This window comes from Fusarium falciforme, chromosome 4, assembly GCF_026873545.1.
Source record: "Fusarium falciforme chromosome 4, complete sequence".
NCBI lineage: Eukaryota > Fungi > Ascomycota > Sordariomycetes > Hypocreales > Nectriaceae > Fusarium > Fusarium falciforme.
The window spans coordinates 2294700-2314798 of record NC_070547.1 but is presented as its reverse complement, the minus strand read 5'-3'; the positions used below and the strand labels follow the sequence as shown (position 1 = coordinate 2314798).

Below are 20099 nucleotides of genomic sequence, written 5' to 3'. Positions count from 1 at the left end.
ACATTCCCCGAGTTGCTTTGATGGCTCACTGTTGAGGACCACGAGCTGGTACATGGAGGTACAAAACTGCACTAACAAATCCCCCCTGGTTGCAGCAATACTCATGCTTGACTCGTTTGGGGTGTGATGTGCCAAGTTTCCTGTCCTCGGCCCCCTGAGCCACGCCTCACGCCACGCCGAGCTCTCGTTGCACAAGCCACACTTGATCATCATGGGAATTACCTGCGTCCTGGGCCAAAACCAACAGACATTCCCATTCTCAGCTCATTATTCCCGGCTTCGCAACTGACCTGACGCCTCAGTATGACGTCGCCAGCCCCGACAGCATTGGTTCCCGTCCCCAGGGTCTCCGAGAGTTAATCTCTGCGCTACTTGCAGATCCCGCACACCATCCGATGATCTACTATTGATGTCGCTATGACGAAGCTGTAACGCAACCCAGTAGGACTGTCATGGGACGCGCTGTCGCGTGGAAGGGTGGTGAGAAGCGACGTGCGTGCTTCTGTACGCGTGCCCATTTGCCGCTACCCGGATCTTCCTGGACTGCAACTCCAGGTTTGACAGAAGCTGGCAGGGCCGGGCAACCTTGTCGACTGAGTTCCAGAAATCTGGAGCCTGCAGACCACCCACCATCTTGGCGAGCGGCCGCCAGCGCGAGTTCCCGGTCGTGGCGACTTCAACAATTAGACGGACGTCCCCTCTATCACTCCAAACTCTCTTCAGTCTCTTGAAGGGATTGTGATTTGTAATCCCCTCGCTTGGTTGAGTAGCAAGCACCCTTCTTGCACGGCAATTCCAAGCTCCGGGTGGAATTACATCAGAATCGCCTCGATGTTCTTGGGCACTAAAGTTCCCTCGACCTGGCCCCGAGAGTTCTTTTCCCGAGAACCCTATCACGGCCGCGTACTGTATCTCCTCATGCCAAAGACCCAACCAGTGACAGACAACATGTGAGGTGCCCGAGGCAAACCGCGGAGAGATGGTGTTGGGGCGACGAGGCCGGGTAGATTGGCGAGATCTTGCTCACCGACCAGCCACTCTGACCTTGAGCCACCGGCCTCTGCCCTCATGCTATCCAAGATCCAGGCATGCCAGGCGCGGCATGAGCCCCTTGATGGCCTAGACGGACCCTGAGATCTGACTGGCGAAGCTCCCCTTGCAAAAGACAAAGTTGACTCTTGCTGGGCGCCATCCACAGCAGTAGGAAACCTCCGTCGAGGGATTACCAGAGACATATACTGGCTAGCGGGGGACAAAATACACGATACTGAATTGTCACCTCCCTACGTCTCGTGTTTTATGTCCCCCCCTGGACCGAGAAAATGTTTTAGGTGAAGCACGCTGGACCCTGGCTGCCTGGCCCGGAACTGCCGAGTTGTTGCCAAGTTCACCTCGAAATAGATTCTTGCATAAAGTGACGCCTCGCCGGCGCCATGCGTTAGGTTATCTTATGGAACCCGTCGACAAGGGCTCTGATTGATCTAACTCTTCTACTCGGCTGCACTACCCGTCAGAAGCACAAGCGAAGGCCAACAAGCCGCGTGGTCCCGCCGATTTGTTCACAAAGTGAAGACAAATCGAAAGTCAAGCTGGGCGGAATTGAAATGTCCGTGCAACTTCACATCGGGCCGGCCATGATGTTGCTTGATGTTCGGAACTCTCGATATCGCAGGGAGGCTTCCTCGAACTTAATACTCGATCACGATAGGGCGCAATGGACAACTAGAGCATCCCCAACAAAAGGTGCTGGGGTTCAACTTTTCGATAGACTAGACTCTTGAGGGATTTACAGTAGCAGATCCAGGTTGCATATGCTTTAGGGATTCCCGATGGCGAGTTGAGAAGCTCCAATCGAGAGTGATTATGGGCATTTCACATCACTTGGGTTCACACTTAGAAGATATGGGCAAGTCTGCTTGCGTAACAACTCACGCCATATCGGAGAGGTACGAAATGGCAACTACTATCCATTGGAAGTCTAGTCTATGCTGCAGGATGGATTTCAGGGGCTTAGATAATTACACTGTAGAGCTGCATAGGATGGCATTGGCAGCTTGCTATGATGAAGGCATCATGTATTGATCTTCACATGTAGAGTGATCACACGCGGGAATCTCAAAGCATTTGAAAGTAGCAATATTGTATCATTCCTCGAGCTTCCTTCTGCCCCTGAGGCCTTCGTCTTCCGGAGGGGGGTAGAGGCTTTTCTGACGACGTGGCGGGCTGTCCATGAGCAACGATATCGGAGCACATCCGGAAACATGCGAATGTGGTCCTTTTACTTGGGTGTGAGCCATTTACATCGTGACCAGATAGTTTGCTTCTTGTCTTTTCGGTCCTTTGCATGGTGGCAGTTGATTATGGCGATGTCCGCTTCGTGGCTTAGGGAGTCATCCGCGGTGCGCCCCGACGAGGCCCTTGGGGGATCTCGGTAGGGCTGATGTTGCGTAAGAGCAGATTTCAGGGGTTTCTATATACGACTTGTAGGGTGAAGGTCAGAACCGAGGCATAATGCAGAGGGGCGCTCCATTTGTTCCTGCCCAGTAGATCCAAGGTGCCATTTGTGAGTCGGAGCGACAACTGTACATCTGACAGTGTATCTCTCCACGGGTCGCGTTCGATCACACCATGGAGGTTCCAGGTATAGATGCAGTTAGGGCTGAGATCCCCTAAGAGGGGGAAATTCCCTCGTCCCTCGGCCTGGTCCTCGATGCCATGCCACTGCTCCTGCTGACGTGCAACTGTCCCTGTGTGACTGTGAATGTATAGTTGGACTGTTCTTGGGCTTGGATACCATAAGCCGCGAGATCATCTTCCAGGGGAAGCTATCTCAAAAACACATCTTGTGTATAAAACTGACGGGAGGGTATTGAAGATTCCGTCAGGCTCATGGTTTGTTCATCCACCATCTGCTGCTCCTCTGCAGCACCAGCGATCAAAAAGAAGAGATTGTGTGACATTCAGCTCTGCTGAAAGTTGGCGACAAAATGCATCGGACGTCCAGTGCTCTTCCTGTCGTCCAAGGTTCCCAAATTGTTATATATGAAGTCTGTGTAGTTGGTGTGGACTTTTGCCAAGTACTTGGCGTATGGAGGCCCCGGGGAATAGAAACAATAACTATTTAATTCAAACAAGTTGCGAGGAATTGCTCGCATGCTCTGAGATCATTCTTGGGAGGAGTTGAAGTCCTTGTATCTGTAAGCTCGGGTGTAGGTGGTGTACCATTGATATGTCTCGACCGTGGAAGAAATCAGCGGCCCATCCGATAGCGCAAACACTGACAGAGGAACCGTGATATAAGGAGAAAACACCACGGCTGACCCTGCTTCTCTTTTTTCCATCTCAAATTCGTCTCAAGCTGGTTCATTGTGGAAGTCAGGCAGGTAAGAGGATGGCAGGAAATGTGTGTGCATGATCAAGATGTCATCCTACCCCAACATGGCCCTACTTCGGCATTCGCTAGAGCACAAACCACAGCCCCAACAGCTAGAGATATAATCATCAGGTCTGGCGGCGCTTCGATTCAAATATGATCATACTCTTGTCGTGTAGTTATATAGGCGTTCTCATAGTCGTGTGTGGCGTTGCGAGCCCCTTCGTCGTTTCGTCTTCCCAGCTGTAAACGTAGAGAGTGAACTTCAGACCTAGCAGATTCTGGTCGAGCCATGAGCCTGTAAAGGCGTTCTCGACGATGTTCTGGAGTTGACGGCACGTTCTGATGATCTCGAGGTGTTCTGCAAGACTTCTTCAAATTGTCGCAACTTGTCGTTTTTCCTCCAAGTTGAGAAGCCAAATCTCGTTTCCGAGCCTTCGCGCATCCCTTTCAAAGCCGAATGTAGTGTGAGCTGGGCGCCGATGAGCCTAGCCGTCTCACGTACTGACAGACACGAGATCCCATATCCCTTCTTAGGTCACTCCCAAATCAAATCAGGATCCTCTTTAACATCCCCGAAAACTTGGCCACGGGTACTAGATCTCGCCCGTTTTCACAAGTGAGGCGCGCTTGGCTTCGAATGCCTTCTTAACGACCGTGTTATATATGCTGCAGAAATTACACCGGTCGAAGTCGTGGGCCCAGAGGGCATTCCCAAGGAATCCTGGCCTCAGAGTTATTGGTCTGTGAGCTCCAACCTAGGACCAAGCTGGAACTAGTGATGTATATACTGAGGTGTTGGAGTCCATGAAACGGAGAGCAACGGCGTCTTTTGGAAGGGGATTTGGACCAGGTGACTCCCCATGTAGTTGCTGGCTCTAGGCAAGTAAGAGCCGATGAGAGACTGGTGATGCCAGACGGATATCCGAAGGCTCGATGAGTCGAACCCAACAAGGTGTGCCGAATTCCTGCCAGATACAACGAGGCCTGGCATATATATATTGATCACTGATGTCGAGCTGAGTCGTAGAACTTAGGGGAGGGAGGGATCCTGACTTCGTCTATATTCTTCCACCGTTGCGATGATGGAAACGCAAATGGGCCGTTTGCGGGAACGGAGGTCTGGCATAACCCCAGAGGAGATCAAAACTGCAGATCAAGTTTCCTGTCACGGAATCTGAGGCAAGGGGTTTCCGTCCAAGTGAGCTTCCGCCGTGGTGAAGATGTGGCATCTCTGATTGTCGCCTCATATAGTTAATGCCCATCCGTACCTGTTGCCGTTTTGTAGAACCTGCCCATGCCTGGTCGATGCTTCGCATCGCTGCCAACCTAATTGTGGCACAGGGGCCCAGTCGGAAGATACTGATGGTTCTGGCGAATCAGCTTAGACAACTGTGTTCGTCTTGGTGTCCCTGCAACCTTTTCGATTTCAAGTGGTCTGCTTGGGGCCCTCTGCCTCGGGGGCAGTTCAGCAGTTGAAATTGGACATGGAAGGGGCAGTAGGCCTAGGTCTACCATGTTGAAAACAATCCAGCAGAGCAGCACTTTAGCTGGGTGTAGAACGTGAGCGAGGTGGCGATATATAGTATAGATGGGGAATTGCATCAACAAAGTTTTGGTGAGGGATGCTGGGAATGAAGTGTTCCTCTCGAGGCTTCAGCAACAAGTTTCTTTCCGGCTCTAGGGCATCCAAAGCCCAACGATATATAAAAGAAGACAGGTCCATCAGGTTGGGACCCTTGGACCATCTTGGCAATGCTTTGGTGTGGCTGTCATCGTAGATCCAAGTCAACGGCCCCCGATGATCCCCGTCTTACAGCAATCAATGGCAGGGAACACGAAACGGTTGACAAAACCTCCATGCTCCCCTGCGATCCTGCTTGTGGACGATGTCGTTCGGGCGTGGGCCACATCACATCTTGGGCATCTTTCCAGGATAGTTAACCAAAGCAGAGCGAGTAGTCGACATTCGCATTGAGCCTTGTTGTACCGACCACGCTCAATGGATCAGCAAATGTAGGGCGACATTCGCGTTCTGCCTCAGGGGTCACGAAGTGAGACCACGACCTCGTTGAAGTGATCGATATCCGCAATCACTCTTAGCTTGTTTAATGCCTTAGACGTCTTGACCGCGGGTATCGACATGTCCCGACTTCCGTGGTTGGTCTCTTCCTCTGTGACTTCCAGCCGTTCAATCTCGTTCACCACAACGGCTCTAGGATCTGGGGCATCAACAAAACCCATGCTGTAGGAGCTGGTAGCCGAGACTTAGGCGTGTCCTCCCTCGTGGACAAGAGTCGGTTTTCAGTACTTGATAATATATATATATATATATATATGTCTATTCCTTGGGTCAGTATCATGTCCTATACCGCCCGATGCTTTGAAGCTTACCGTGTTGCTGGTGGTACAAGGCGCCCCCTGAGGAAGCCGATGAGATTCTTTCGTAAACTGTGCTTTCTTTGACCCCTTCCCATTCTTACCACCTCTCACATGTGAGGTTTGAATCATCTTGCTCTCTTTCCCGGTAGAAATAAGACGCTCAGTGACACGATGGAGCTCAGGGTGCTTATCAAAGAGATTGCCTTCCCTACTTGCAACCCTTCTTTCGCCGAGAGCACTCCTCGCAGCGCTTATCCGACCCAAGAACTCAATTAACAGGCTGACCATTAGAAAGAAGTTTGTTAATGCACGTCATGCAAGGCATGCTTCCCTCTCGTCATCTTCCGAATCGCTTTTTGCTGGGCGAGGATAAGTAACGTCGCCCTTATTCCGTCGATGCCCATTGTTTCTGGGACCGCTTCCAAAATGAAAAAAGGGGATCAGAGGCCGAGAAGGATGTTAACCCCATTCCATGGGATTTTTGTTAGCAGCACCCCGGGCGGATGTGAAAAGGGCAAGGGCTGCTTTGAAGAAAAGAAAGACAGGCGAATGTCGGTAGACATTCGCCTGTCTTTTCGAAGACGACAGTTGAAGCATCCGGCATGTCGATGAGATGGTATATATATAAATAGTCACCCCGGTAGCCTGCCGTCTGAGCCACAGAGTTCAAATGGCATTTTGTGGGGGCCCAAGACCTTTGCTCAGGAAACCCCTATGCCACGCAGAGCCCAAGAACTGTATGCATTGCTTGATTCGAGCGAGTTGGGATGGGTATTCAACAGCAACTCAAAGCTTTCGTCCTGTAGATGCTCGGAACCAAGGATGTTCACGAACGCTCGCTGGTCCTGACACTTGGGTCGACTCTTGTGGCCGTACCTGTCGCTGCAAAGTCTTTTGGGACCGGTCACCAGATTCAACTTGCCTCTCTTCTTCGTTTGCGGAGAATCAAGAGGAGTTGTATCGGCCGGTCACCATTCGTCTGAAATTTCGAATGAGAGTACCAGAGTCCTGTATACAAATCTTCACGGCAGGACCACGATGAGTGATGGTTTTCATGATGGTTTTGATGATGCCGGGGGTATATAATAATGGATGTCATCTGGTGGCGGATCTGTTGGTGACATGATACGTAGAGCCATATATATAGAGTCGGGCGAAGACCAAAGTCCAAGGGGGAGGGTGTTGGAGCATGGGGAAGAAACATGCTGATCGATAGGGGATGAGGACGGGGTTCTTGTAGTCGTCCACACGTGGTGTTGCTTGCATTTGGATCCATGTCTGTCTGTTTGGTGTGTAGCACACATCAGAAATCTGCGATAGAGGCAATTGTAACAGCAGGTCAACAAGAGGCATCAAGGCAAGCTATGTGTAAAGTGGTCAAATAAGCAAACATATACTGGCCTGATTCAAGCTTTAATCCTCTTGAAGCTGGTCTGCAATGATTCATCAAGGCGGGGAAGAATGGAAAGGAGAGCAAGATATGTAAGTGGAAGAATAGGGTAAGCCCACGTTACTGGTACAATAACCATGAACAGCTTCATTAGTATGTGTAATGCAATAGCTAAATGTCCACAATTTGAGATTGGATGGCTCAACATTGGGTATCTATGACCGCTATCCCCTGATGAAATATATCTACTCCTCATCCTCGGCGACTACTTCGGCCTCTGCTGACTTGTTCTTCTTCTTCTCCTTTTTCTCCTTTTTGTCCTTCTTCTCCCTCTTTTCTTTCTTATCCTTCTTATCCTTCTTGTCCTTTTTCTCTTTCTTCTTCTCCTTCACTTCCTCGGTCTTTTCGACTTCTTCCACCTCCTCAGGCTTCTCGACAACCTCATCCACCTCCATCTTATCCTCAACTTCCGGCTCCTCCTTCTTAGAAGGCTTGTCTTGGACTGTCTGCTGCTTCTCAGCAGCTCGTCCTCTTTGGGGCAAGGTTGACTCAACATGAGCATCGACCTCTCGCATCCAAATCTTCCAGTCTCCGCGCCGTGTCTTCCACATGTCACCCTTCCAGTTTCGCCACACGCTTCTGCCCATCCAGCTATCTCGAAGCTCCGCCTCGTGCTCGCCAAGGCGCGCCATGATGGCCTCCTTCATGTGGAACGGCACACTGCGCTCCTTGCCCTTGCTAGGCACCTCTGCGATGGCGTTGATGAGGTTATGGCCGAACTGCTGGACCGCAAGCTCGTGGATATGTGGGAGAAGTGAGCTGACGATGGACTTGTGGAATGCAGGGTTGGAAGAGGGGGTTTCCAAAGCCGTGGTGAGGACAGTAACGGTAGGCATAGAGGTAGTGGCGAGACGGACGAGCACAGCCGGCTCAACAGCGAGAAGAGACTCCTGAACGCCCTTTACGGGTCCAGGTATCGAAAGGAGGGCCGTGAGAAGCTGGGCGCCATGGGACTGAATAGCGTATTCGTTCTTAGACAGCTGCTGGACGTCCTTCTTCTTCTTCTCCTCATCCTTGAATCCGCACAGGTAGGTAACCAAATCAGCCGGTGTCTTTCCGCATCCCTCCTTGAGCCCCTTGTTGAGCTTCTTGATCTCGTCATTTGCGCCACGAGCGGCACATCTCTCAAAGAGAGTCTTGAGCACGTTGAACCTGGACTTTGTGACCAGTTGGGGCACGGTTGGTGTGATTTGCTCAACCGCTTGCACAAGATCATCTTTGCTCAGTCGGTTCAGTACTCGGATGGCTGCATAAGACGAAACATCGTTCCGCACATATCCTTCTATCCGGGGGAGGAAAATGTTTTGGTTAAGAGCCTTGAAGACCTTGCCGGGAGCGTGTGTGATGAGCGTCTCAATAAGTCGTGATCCAATCTGGTCGTAGATCATGCCGTTGATGAACTCGGAAGCCTCTGACGAGCCGTCGCTCAAGGACTTGGGAGCACCGGGTAGCAGCTGGAATAGGAGGGTCGGTTGCTCAGCATCTGCCTTTTGCTCGCCCTTGTTGAGCGTCAGGTCAAGCTCTAACAGAAGCTGAAGCGTAGGGTTGCCCATAGGATGTCTGGCCAGCACCCGCAGACTGGTCGCGTCCATACCCGCCGTTGAGTCCTGGATAATCTTGTTGACCGCCATGGTGAACGAAGGAGGCACAGCCCTCAGGCCTCGGTTGGCCTCGTCGGCGGCCTCAGCTCCAGAGACCGAAATTTTCTCCTTCTTCTTGCTCTTCATAAGAGTTCGCACCGAGGAGTCTTCCAATGGTCGACCAGAGAGGACGAGCAGGAGGACACGCAGCGTATGCGACGCAAACCGGTCCGTGATAAGATACGACAAGCTACCCTCCAGCTCGTCCAGCGTCGCCAGGAAAAGATGCTCCATAGCAGCCTCGGGCTTCTCAGCATCGCCTCCTGCACCCTTGGTATCCAGCACAAACCCCACAAACCCAGAAAGCTCCTTTGTCACGACGCCCGCGGACCGCAGGAACAGGGCCTCGCAGCAGTGGCTCGCGAAGCGGTGCTGCACCAGCGAGAGGAAGTGTCCCGCAAAGGCCTCGAACAGGCGCTTCTTCTGCGCCGTGGTAGAAAGCTGGATGAGGCGCTCCATCAGCCGTGAGCACGATTGACTGCTGGCGAGCTTGAGCTCCTTGTTCTCGGCCTCCTTCCACACGTTCTCGAGGAAGACGTCGCGCTCTTCGTCCGAGGGGAATTGGTTTAGCTCGAGGAGCTCGTCGGCGCGACGGAAATACTCCTGCTCCTCATCCGCGAGCATTCCGAAAAACTCCTTCTCTCCAATGCCATTCTCCTGCACCTCTTGTCCATCTTGGTAGCCGTTCTCGTCGGTGGTTCGCTGGCGCTTGGAGTCGTTCTCGTATGCCTCGTAGCTTTCGGCTTCCTCGCGTCGCTTGCGCTTCTTCTCCTCGCGACCGGCGCCGCGCTTCGTTCTAGGCTTGGGCATGTTGATTTGTGAATTCAAAGATTGTCGTGAAGTATTGAATTCAAGAGAAGTTTTGGCGGGGCGGTTGGTTGCTGGTCCAGAAGTTTTCCAAAAATTTCTGGCTCGAGATACTGATAAGGACTATCGATAAGATAACGCAGGAACAGGAATGGTGCTACGTAGATGCAATATGAGTATGTCATTCACTCAAGAATAAAAATATCTATTTCATGTCAGAAGCTCGATCATTCTTTTCTTTAATCGTTCTATACTGTTTTAGTCTAGATCTAATCATAAATCGTAAAACGATAACATCTCTAGGCTCTTCTTGTCTAGCCAGCGAAGATCCCGGTCCTCTTCTTCTAGCTCCTTTTTATCATTCCTTCATTCAAGTCTCTTCTCCATGTTAAATAGAGACAAGGAATTCTCATGCTCACTCGCGTCCAACCTCCTCGAGACCCTTGACAAGACCTTGGACGGTTCCCTTTAGCGTCTGGCAATTGACCACAACGCGGAAGAAGCTACCCTTGGGTCCAGGAGCATAATCAACCATGTAACCCCTGAGGATCATCTTCTCGACCATGGTCTTGGTTCGGAGAGTGTTGACCTCCTTGTCCTCGGACAAGTCTCCACCAGGGGCGTAGTAGAAGCACACTTGCAGGCAAGGCGGGGGGTCCTGAGATACCAAGACAAAGTTGTCGCTCTGCTTGATGAGGTTGGCAAGGTACGCCGACTGCTCGAATGCGTGGTCAATCTGCTTCTCGAAACCAGCAGCGCCATAGTAGATCCAGGCAAGGGCAAGCTTCAAGCTGTCTCCACGTCGACCACACTGAAGGGTCAGGTCGGCAAGGTCCCAGATGTCACCGCTGTCGCTGGTATGGAACAGATACCCTGCAGCGGTGCTATTCGCCTTGTTGAAGATGTTCATGTCGGGACCCAGGAGGAACGAGCAAGTAACAGGAACGTTCATCATCTTGTGGGGGTTGACCGTCAAGGAGTCAGCCAGGTGAGAGCCGTTGAGCTTCCACTTTTGCTGCGCCGAGAAGATGGCTGGACCACCCCAACTGGCATCGATGTGCATCCACAGACCAAACTCCTTGCATATCTTGGAAATCTCCTCGAATGGCTCGTACGATCCCATGACAGTTGTACCTGCTGTCGAGTTGACATAGAAGGGTGTCTTGCCTTCAGCCTTTGCGCGGAGAACCTGCTCTCGCAGGGCGTCAGGCTTCATGCAGCCATGTTCGTCAACAGCCACTGGCCACACGCTGGAGGAGCCAAGGCCGCAGATCATGGCGCTCTTCTCAACCGAATAATGGCCATGGGCGCTCGTAAAGACAACAAAGTCACGGTCACCATTGCCGGATATCCTGCACTCGGGGAACAGAGTGTTGCGAGCCACGACAAGGGAAGTCAGATTGGAAGCACTTCCACCCTGGCAAGAAATGCCACCAGCTCGTGGGCCAGTGAAACCAAACATGTGCGCCAGGGTCTTTGCCGTGGTCTTTTCAACCACAGTCAGGGCGGGGGAGACTTGGAAAACATGCAGCTAGGGGGCGTTGGTCAACCATCCCTGATTGATAGACAGATAGTGTCACTTACATTGGTATTCAGGACAGAGAGAACCATGTCTGAAACCACGCCAACCTATTCCCTAGTGAGTATGCATGCCGTTGCAACTATCTGACGGATACACCTACCGCATTCGTGCTCGCATAGAGCTTGTCAAGGAAACCCTGGTCCCAAGTATTGACACTGTTCTGGAGGACTTGCTGGATGATCTCTAGGAGACCCTCCTTGCCTTGACCCTCATTCGGCAAGGAGAACTTGATCCGGTCAACTAGTTCACGGGGCTTTTGAAAGTCAACCAAGACATTAGCCTCGCCCAGGGCAAGGTCTCCTGTGGCTCGCTGCGACGCTGCATCGTCGGCGGCCTTGATGTAGGGTACAATGAGACCTCGGACAGCCTCGATGAGCTGGGTGGTGTGACGTCAGCGGCCAATCAGCCCAAGAATCCCCGGTGATGGGTGTCTTACATCGTGCACTTCCTCAGCCCTACGGAGGGTGGTGGAGGGGCTCCCATTATCGAGATGGCGGCCGTTGGTTGCAGTCATGTCGGCTAGGGTCGGATGCGGGAGGGGATGTACTATGGATGTGGATGATGGAAACTCTACCAGGAATCCCAGGTTGCGCACGCCGAAGAAGCCCAAAAAATTATGATACAGTCGAGAAGAAGACGGCCAGAAGAAGTTGACATAGAAAACTCTAAGAATGGCGAGATGGACTATGACTACAACGACCAGAGCAAGTCTCGTGACACGAGGGATTTCCTAAAAATGTTCTACCGAGTCTTTACCGGATGAAGAATAGACACGGCCAAACAGCCATGAGGCCGAGGCTTGATTCGGCTCTCAACGGGCGACGAGTGAGTTGTCTCGATGAAGGATTCCATCCTCAAGGGTATGGAGTGTGAGTTGGTCATCTCTAAAAGGTAGGTAGTTAACGCTTGGCTTGGCGGAGAGTCTGAGAGTCTGAGAGAGAGTCTGAGCGAGCTGGCACTGGTGTCTGTCTGTCAGCCGTCAACTCGACTCGGCCGGTTGGCTCCCAACAATTCCGCGTCTGCCCTTGTCGAATCTTTGTTCGATCTTGACGAGCTGGGCCTGGATTTCCCGTCATGGCATGATTGTGCATCATTTTGAGCACATGGAGACCTGGATGTCGTCCTCTTTCACATGGGAAAAGTCGGACCAGATAGTCTCAGATCCTTGTCTTGGACCCCAGGGTTCAGGAGACTGCGGCTGTGGCCTCACCAAGATGGGATGTGATTCGCCTCGAGGCTCAGCCAGAGAGGGTGACCGAGTGAGTCAAGCATAGGGAAGAAGAGCTTCATCGTCCCAAGACTCAAGACAGATGCAGCCACCAGGTGTCGGTCGCATTGACAGATCGTCCTTCTGGAGCTGGTCCAGGCCCCTGACCCGTCCGTCCGTATCTCTCTGTCTGCCTCGTTTATACCTGATGTGATGATGGATGCGTCGAGAGTGTTCAGAACAAGGTGACCAAGCTTGGACGCTCTGTCCGTGCGCGGAAGTCAATTTACGCGGCTAGCGATAGAAAGGACGAAGACCATGTCGACGCGAGGAACGGGATCAAGACGCGGTACGCGGAATAAGGGAGAGATGGTGGTGTCTTGCTTGAAGGGGGAGAGGATGGTGATTGAGCAATAGAAGGATAAAAAAGGTCTCAGGTGGCAGGGCGTTGGCTATCACAGTCTCAACGATGCGTGACCATCACATCGCTTGCATCCTCTGACAACCAACTGCCTAACACAGTCGACGCTGGTGGACAGGATAACCTCGAAGCGCGTCAACCGGCATCGCCGTGACTTGTCTATCAACTCAACAACCTGAGTGTGCGGCATTATCCGGTCCCAAGTTGGGGGGGAGGGAAGAATTGGGGACGATCGAGTCTATAGCATCAACCGCGACCCGCCCATCACCACCCTCACCGTCGCAGCTCATCTCTGACGGCAGGGCTTGACTTGACTGACTGCCAGGCGATGCACGGCAGCCAGCCTGGTATGCACAACCCCACAACGGCTGCAACTCAGAGGTTTGAAGATTCCAAGCGAGGTAGGTGAGTGGTCGATCAACTGCCGTATCCAGGAACGAAAGAAAGCCAGCGAGAAACGCGCGTTGCATTTTTTTTTTTTTTTTTGCATTGACAAGGGCGACAAGGGGCTCTCCTCTGCTGCTGGTTGAATGTGCCTGGTTAATAATGGAGATGCCTTGGTGTTGGTGTTGTTGTTGTTTATTTCCCCCACACACACCACACGCTTTTGACCGTTGGGATCTGGCACACTTGTCTTGGCTTGTTTTTTGGTGATTTGAAAGGGGAGCCGTGTAAAGCAGCGTCTAGAGGCTGCCCAACACCAACACCAACACCTACGCGAGGTTCAAGCTAGAGCAAGCAAGCTGGTGGACGGACGTTTCAGTCGTCATTGTGACGGATCAGACTACCTAAACGGACAAAAACGGCCGCGTCAACGGCATCCGGGAGAGAGCTCAGCTTTCAACTTGGTCCGAGTGTGCGTGTGCCCCTGATTTTCCCATGTGGTCGATGACTGTCATCCCTTGTTGTTGCTTGCCCACACATCCACATCCATCACGGCATGCCAGCTTCCAGGATCCATGTCACGGAGCGGAACTGGAGGATCGCAGGCCAGGTTACTGCTTCTTGATCAGAATTTGACAAATACGAAATCAAGAGGCAAAAAAGGGAACAGATTCGAAAGAAAAACTCTTCAATGGGACCTTCACCAAGGTTCTAGCCATGGCTGGTTACCCCCAACCGCCCAAAAGGAAAAAAAGTAGCCCCCTTTCGGGACCACATTCTGGTCCGTCCACCGGAGACATCAACCAACTTTCTCTGTAAAAGAGAGAGAGAGAGAGAAGTGACAAGATGGATGCTGCCCAAAGGCCCAGAGACTTGATCAGTAAAAAACCCCTGCTCTCGTGCCCGCGCCCGCTCCGACGCCACAAACGTCCCGATCCCTGGCCTCTCTTCTTTTTTAGTTTGCTTTGCTTGCCTTGCTTCTCCCCTACTGGGTCCCCCTCCCTCCCAGCTCTAGCTTCCAGCACAGGCACAAGCAGCACAAGCAGCACAGCACGGGCAGCTCTTGCAATCCGTCCCGTCCCATCCCATCCCATATTCTCGACTCTAACCACGGCCCTCTCAGCCGATTCTCCGCAAAGGAGAACAAGGGGGCACTTCACGAAAAAAGCAACGTTTTTTTTTTCTTCCTCATTGTTTTTTCCTCTTCTCTCTTCTCTGAATCATCTCTCGACATCGCATTCGCATTGTGGTGTGGTGATCAAGATAAAAAAATCAATCATCACAAGAGCTACAACACTCACTCGAATTCAAGGGAGGCTAGGTAGTTTTGTTTGCTTCTGCGTCAGGCTATTTTCTCTACTTTACTCCGTACCCAACCCAACGTCGGTCCATCCGTCATCTTTCGCCTTGGCCTGGCCTGTCTCAGAAAAAGCCCCCCCCCTCCCCCCTCTCTCACTCACTCTCTTTCACCAAGAAACAAACCCGAACCGGGGACTCGAGGACTCGATAAACTTGGCTTGACCCATCCCATCTTTTCTTTCATACTCGACGGCATCATATCACGCATACAAGGCGATAGCTTCCGACGACGCATAAACAATCACCCCACGACGACGTAACGATCACGATCTCTCTTTGCGCATTATCCCAAGGCCCTTGCCAAGCTAGTCTGGCCCCAAAACATCTTGACGACGAAAACGTTTCTAGATAGACTCTAGAACTGGTCTCCACAAACGGCGCGGGCTGCGACCTCACGCGACGACAAACTCTCCCATCACGAAAGCTACCTACCTACCTAGCACTGCGACTCCAAACCTAAATAACCCACGCCCGCCATGACAGCTCCGACACAACCTCCCGTCCCCATCTCCATCACCATCTGCGGCGACGGCGGCTGCGGAAAGTCCTCCATCACCCTGCGCCTCGTCCGCTCGCAATGGACCTCCGACTATGACCCGACCATCGAGGACTCGTACAGCGTGACGCGCCGCATCGACGGCGTCACCTACCACCTCTCCCTAACCGATACGGCCGGCCAGGAGGAGTATCGCGGAATGTGGGCGTCCTCTAACCTCGGTGCCGACGCCTTCCTCCTTGTCTATGACATCACCTCTCGCGACTCACTTGATGCTCTCCAGCACTTCAACGACCTCATCGACATGGAGGCCGAGACACGCCTCGACAACGCCGACCGCGCGCGCCGCGCAGGCCTCCGCTCCGAGCCCCGCGCACGCACCGTCCCCCCAGTCAAGCTCGTCGCCGGAAACAAGTGCGATCTCCAGGAGAGTCGCCAGGTTCCCGCCGCCCAGGGCTTGGAGTGGGCGCGCAAGCGCGGCTGCGGCTTCATGGAGACGAGTGCCCGTCTCGAGGTTAATATCGAAGAGACCTTCGCCCTTGTTGTGCGCCGCGTCGTCGAGGCACGCCGCCTCGCCGACATGAGCCCCGACGGAACCGAGCCCAACGCCCGGGGTATGACCAAGCCCCTGACTCCACTACCCACCGACAGCGACACCGAGAAGCGCGCCGTAGGAGTCCGCGGACCGAATCTAAACGAGGGCGACCGCGTCGGGAGAAACAACGGCGGCTTCTGGAAGAACTTGCGGTGCTGGTAAAGCTGTAAAGAAAGTGTGTGCTGTGGAGGAAAATCCACTTGAAAAGGACAGGGACGAAAAGAAGGCTGTTTCGTTTGTTGAACCTGGGAGGAACTTTTTTCAGAGGCTCAAAATCATCATATACCAGGGATACCTCGGCGTCAGGGCGAAGGAAGGGTTTGGCTTTCACGGTTGCGTTGTCTAGACGGGTTGCTGTACCGTCTGCCCATCATGAGGAGTTGTATCTGCACGAGTTCTGTTTTTTTCTTTCCCCTTTTTTTGTCTGGGTTGGGGATTGTCCTAAGTCATATTTGTCGCGAGTTTTGTCTTTTTCTGGTTCGGATCAGATTTAAGAATAGCAGATCATGTCCATAAAGTATTGTTTCCATGTTGGAGTTTGAAAGATGCGCTGGCAAAGCAGGGTTAACTCTGGTGTTTTGGTTTGCATCGATGGTTACTAGAATAATACATCAACTTGCAACGAGTTTGATATATTGGCCTACACGAGCATCGTAAGTTGGGACACTGCGTGGTATATGTCTGGGCGTCCATGGGTCAAACCTGCAACTGAGATCAACATGTCTGAATAGTTTGTGAATTGGGAGATGATGCTGAGCGTGATAGCACACCCAGCTCTACCTTTCAAAGCAAATGAGATGAAATGGCACCCCGAGGGCTGTTTCCCTCCTGTCGCCAAAAACGCCGGACCTCTAGGTCTAGAATCAACAGCTTACCCTTCTACTTACAACCACCTCTCGATAGATGCGCCCTCACTCTTCAAGACTATCCCGCCACTTCTTAAAGTCCGCATACTCGAGCGTCGTCTTCTTGCCCTGGTACCGCGTGACCTTGAGCTCCAGGTCCTTCCAGCGCCCCCGGCTGCCCATCCAGCCCGCCTTGCGGATGAGGCTGAAGAGAGTCTCATCCTTGGTCCAGCCCTGCTCGGAGGCCACGTCCGGGAGATACGTGGATCCGTACCGGCGGCCCCGGTCGTAGAAGGAGAGCCGGATGCCGTGGACGCCAATCTCCCAGTCAAACATGTCGTCGACCTCCTCAAAGTCGGTGAGCAGCGTCACTGCGACCTGCAGTGATGGGAGCTCCGTCTTTCTTATGGGCGAGAAGCGGGTGTCCTGAAGCGCCGAGACGAGGGCGTACTCTGCAATGCCCTCGGAGAGGTCCTGAGCTTCAAAGGTGCCGATACAGCCGCGGAGAGAGGCCTCGCCGTCCTCCATGGTGTTCCATGTGACGAAGAGAGGGGCTGAGGTTGGAGCAATGGGTAGAGATGAAGTGCTGGTCGCAGGCGTCGACGCGCTCAGCGAGGTAGAAGAGGAGGAAGAAGAGGTGCTGGCGTCGGGGATTGCAAGATGCTGTAGGGTGGGATCGTCGAGAGCTTTGGGAGCGCTGGCACGGGCCAGTTTCTCCTGTATCTCCTCGAGATTCAGAGCCTTCCGGTGGTTGAGGTGGGCATCGAGGGCCTCAAAGCACACGAGGCAGTGGTCTGTGGTAGCCATCGAAGAGAGGAGGGGGCTGTGCTAAGCAGTGAGCAAGTCAGGAGATTATCAGGGATAGAGCCACGCGTAGGACACGAGGAAACAGAAGCGACGGATAATTGTGCCTCTGAACAAGAGCATGGGAAGGGGGGAGAGTCGGGGATCCGGATTCAGAGGCACAAGAGAGCGTGGCAGAGCGAGAGGTGGAGGTGAAGGAGGAGAGGCTTGAGGCTTTGGAGAGTTGGCAGAGGATGGAAGGCTCCGGGACGGGAGGAGGTGGAGGGGTAGGTCCATCGGCGTGCGTGTTAGCTGCGGGGGGAAACCCTTTGGGCGGAAGATGCCTTGAAAACGCCCAGTGATAACAAGGTCACGGCGTTATGAGCAGACTTTCTATGGGGCGGCAGAGTTACACATTGAGCTAGAGTATTCGTCCTGGCCACTCAAAAAGGGCAGCCCGCTTGTCTATCCGGGATCATGAGTGCAGGTTTGGGTTCCATGAGTGAGGTGATCGGGCTACCCCGCGATCCAGCTGCGGCGTATCACGGGCCTGTGCGATAAGGGACTCCACCAGACTCAACAGTGCAGAGGCCGCTAATGCTCAGTGGACTTGGCAGGTGAGGCGGCCTACTTACACGGCTACCTTACCGAGCCGGATCACGAGCTCCCGTTGTCTCGACCGCAAGAACCAGCCTCTCAATGATGGCATCATCACTGCAACGTCTCCTGACACAAAGGGTTTTCCAAGTGCCGCGGACGACCCGCCACGGCAGAGAGTCCCCCTTACCACCTCCTGCTACCGGATAGTCCACCTCCGCTGGTTTGATCACCACCCCGTCGTTCCAAAGCCGAGCCCCCTATGTTTCAGCCATGCCAGCTTGACTCGCGATGCCTCACCTCGGGGAGCGGCATCCCCGTCCATTTGTGCGACCCTGGATACGGGAAAAAGCTTGTTGCACCCCCAGATCTGACTGATTCCCCAGGTTGTGCTTCTATTCCCGGGCATTTTTGATACCGGGGCTTGTTAGAGTCTAGAGATTAGGTCCAGATGGTGCATCCCAAGTTCGTCTCATGTCTGCCAACCACTGTCTCGAGTTATGGAATCCGAGAGAGGCAATGCAGGAGTTCGTATAGTCGAGAATCGAATACAAATAGCCGTTGCCCTCAGTTGACCTGAGGTTGTTGAAAACTGTCATCGATCTTACCCAAGTCAAGCCTCTCAAGGTCGTGTTCCTTTCAGTCATTTCCAGCTTCTTCGTTCACGTCGCCGGTCGACAACTTTGATTCATCGATTTTCATCAATTCCGTGTCCAGTACACTCAACAATCCTTCACGATGCGTTTCTCCATCCTCACCTTTGTCACCCTCATCACAGCTGCCACGGCGGCCAACAGTAAGTAGGATCCGTTCTCAAGCGAGATTTCCATCAACTGACTCATTGGACTGCAGTCCGACGACAAGAAAGCAAGGTCGACGTCGAAACTGCTGCCATGACGGACCAAGAGGGCAACGTGGTCGCCTTCGACTCGACCAAGGTCTACCAGGCCAACAAGGACGCTGGCATATAATTGAATGCTTAAGCGCTTGAGACCCTCCAGAGGCTCGCTTCGACTACCCTGGGAGATAGTGGCAAGGCCTGCCCATTGCAAACGACTGTGACCTGGGGGGTTTTTGGCGAGGAAGGTGATAGAAGACGGTAGCAGTGTGAACCGAATCTCGCGAGCGGGATACGGCGAGGATAGCAAGGACAAATCTGGGCATGAGATTCGCGATCAATCAATAGTTTACCTGGGCGCGGAATAGAATCATAATAAATAAATAGACGGCCATGACCGAACGGCAGCCCCGAGGGACAGGCGTCATGCTTGATGCAGACGTACCTACAAGTATTAATGCTGCAAATCATGAACCAGGGCATGTTGTGACAAGAAGCGCCTTTGTTGTTGATGGGTACGGTACCACGAAGCAATCTCGCTGGAGTGGCTCCATTGCTGACGAGAGCAGTCAGCGAAGCGAGACTCCAAGGGTCCACGGCTCGGACTCTTGGGTTCGGACTTGGGAGAGAAAGTGGGCCACAAAGTCTCGAACTGAAATTGCTTGACATGAACAAGATGAATTGGTCTTCAGTTGATTAATTGAGTAAGGTAGGTATTGTTCATTGTTTTCTGCTGTAAATATCACATCATGATATCTTCTAATTCTAATCAAAGCCTGGTCAATGTCGAGTCAAAGCGAGAAGGCGGTGTCCCATGTCCCTTGACCAACCAGGGCTCCTTATGCCATGTTTGGATCGCTTCAAACCCAAATCGAGTTCCATCCTGCGATCTGCACCGCACACACACAACAACGCATCAGCCATCAGCCCTGGGATGCGACCCAAGCAAGCAGTCAGCCTCGCGGCTAGTGGGGCGTCGGCCCACGGACCACAGGCTTCCCTTAGTATTCGCTGTCACAATTCGCCTGCCATTGGAGGGAATTTCCTTGTTTCGACGTCGGCAGAAGCACTGAGCGCCGTGCAGTTCTGGGCACCCGACAATGCATTGGCACGCTGAGAGACACCATCAGGATGCCGTATTCTCGACCAATCTCGTGGCTTTGAGCTACTATTCCAGACGAAAGAGCTCACTGTTGGCAGACTGGCAACCCAAGCGGGGATGGAGCCAAGATGCTATTCCCAGAGGCCAAGAAACTGACAAGACGCAAAATCTCAACATTTCAGCAGTGCCTCAGAAAGCTTCTATTCTCAGCTTCTCATGATCTCACCCTCGCTCCTCA

The 20099-nt window shown here is 52.9% G+C and overlaps 4 protein-coding genes across 4 annotated transcripts; 1 reads left to right on the top strand and 3 right to left on the bottom strand.

The window, feature by feature from the left end:
* Positions 1-7390: 7390 nt before the first annotated feature.
* On the bottom strand, positions 7391-9655 carry NCS54_00547100 (Nucleolar protein 9; the record flags this gene model as incomplete). Its single annotated transcript, XM_053150973.1, has 1 exon — positions 7391-9655. One exon carries the CDS (start codon positions 9653-9655, stop codon positions 7391-7393), a length of 2265 nt encoding a protein of 754 aa, XP_053006948.1.
* A 412-nt stretch (positions 9656-10067) lies between these two features.
* Positions 10068-11748, bottom strand: NCS54_00547000 (L-aspartate decarboxylase dtxS4; the record flags this gene model as incomplete). The annotated part of the gene is made up of 4 exons (XM_053150972.1): positions 10068-11183; positions 11237-11281; positions 11335-11610; positions 11671-11748. The coding sequence occupies 4 exons, from the start codon at positions 11746-11748 to the stop codon at positions 10068-10070; spliced, it is 1515 nt and encodes a 504-aa protein (XP_053006947.1).
* Positions 11749-15081: 3333 nt separating this feature from the next.
* On the top strand, positions 15082-15858 carry NCS54_00546900 (Hypothetical protein; the record flags this gene model as incomplete). The annotated part of the gene is made up of 1 exon (XM_053150971.1): positions 15082-15858. One exon carries the CDS (start codon positions 15082-15084, stop codon positions 15856-15858), a length of 777 nt encoding a protein of 258 aa, XP_053006946.1.
* Positions 15859-16607: 749 nt separating this feature from the next.
* Positions 16608-17348, bottom strand: NCS54_00546800 (Hypothetical protein; the record flags this gene model as incomplete). The annotated part of the gene is made up of 1 exon (XM_053150970.1): positions 16608-17348. One exon carries the CDS (start codon positions 17346-17348, stop codon positions 16608-16610), a length of 741 nt encoding a protein of 246 aa, XP_053006945.1.
* Between the last annotated feature and the right edge of the window lie 2751 nt (positions 17349-20099).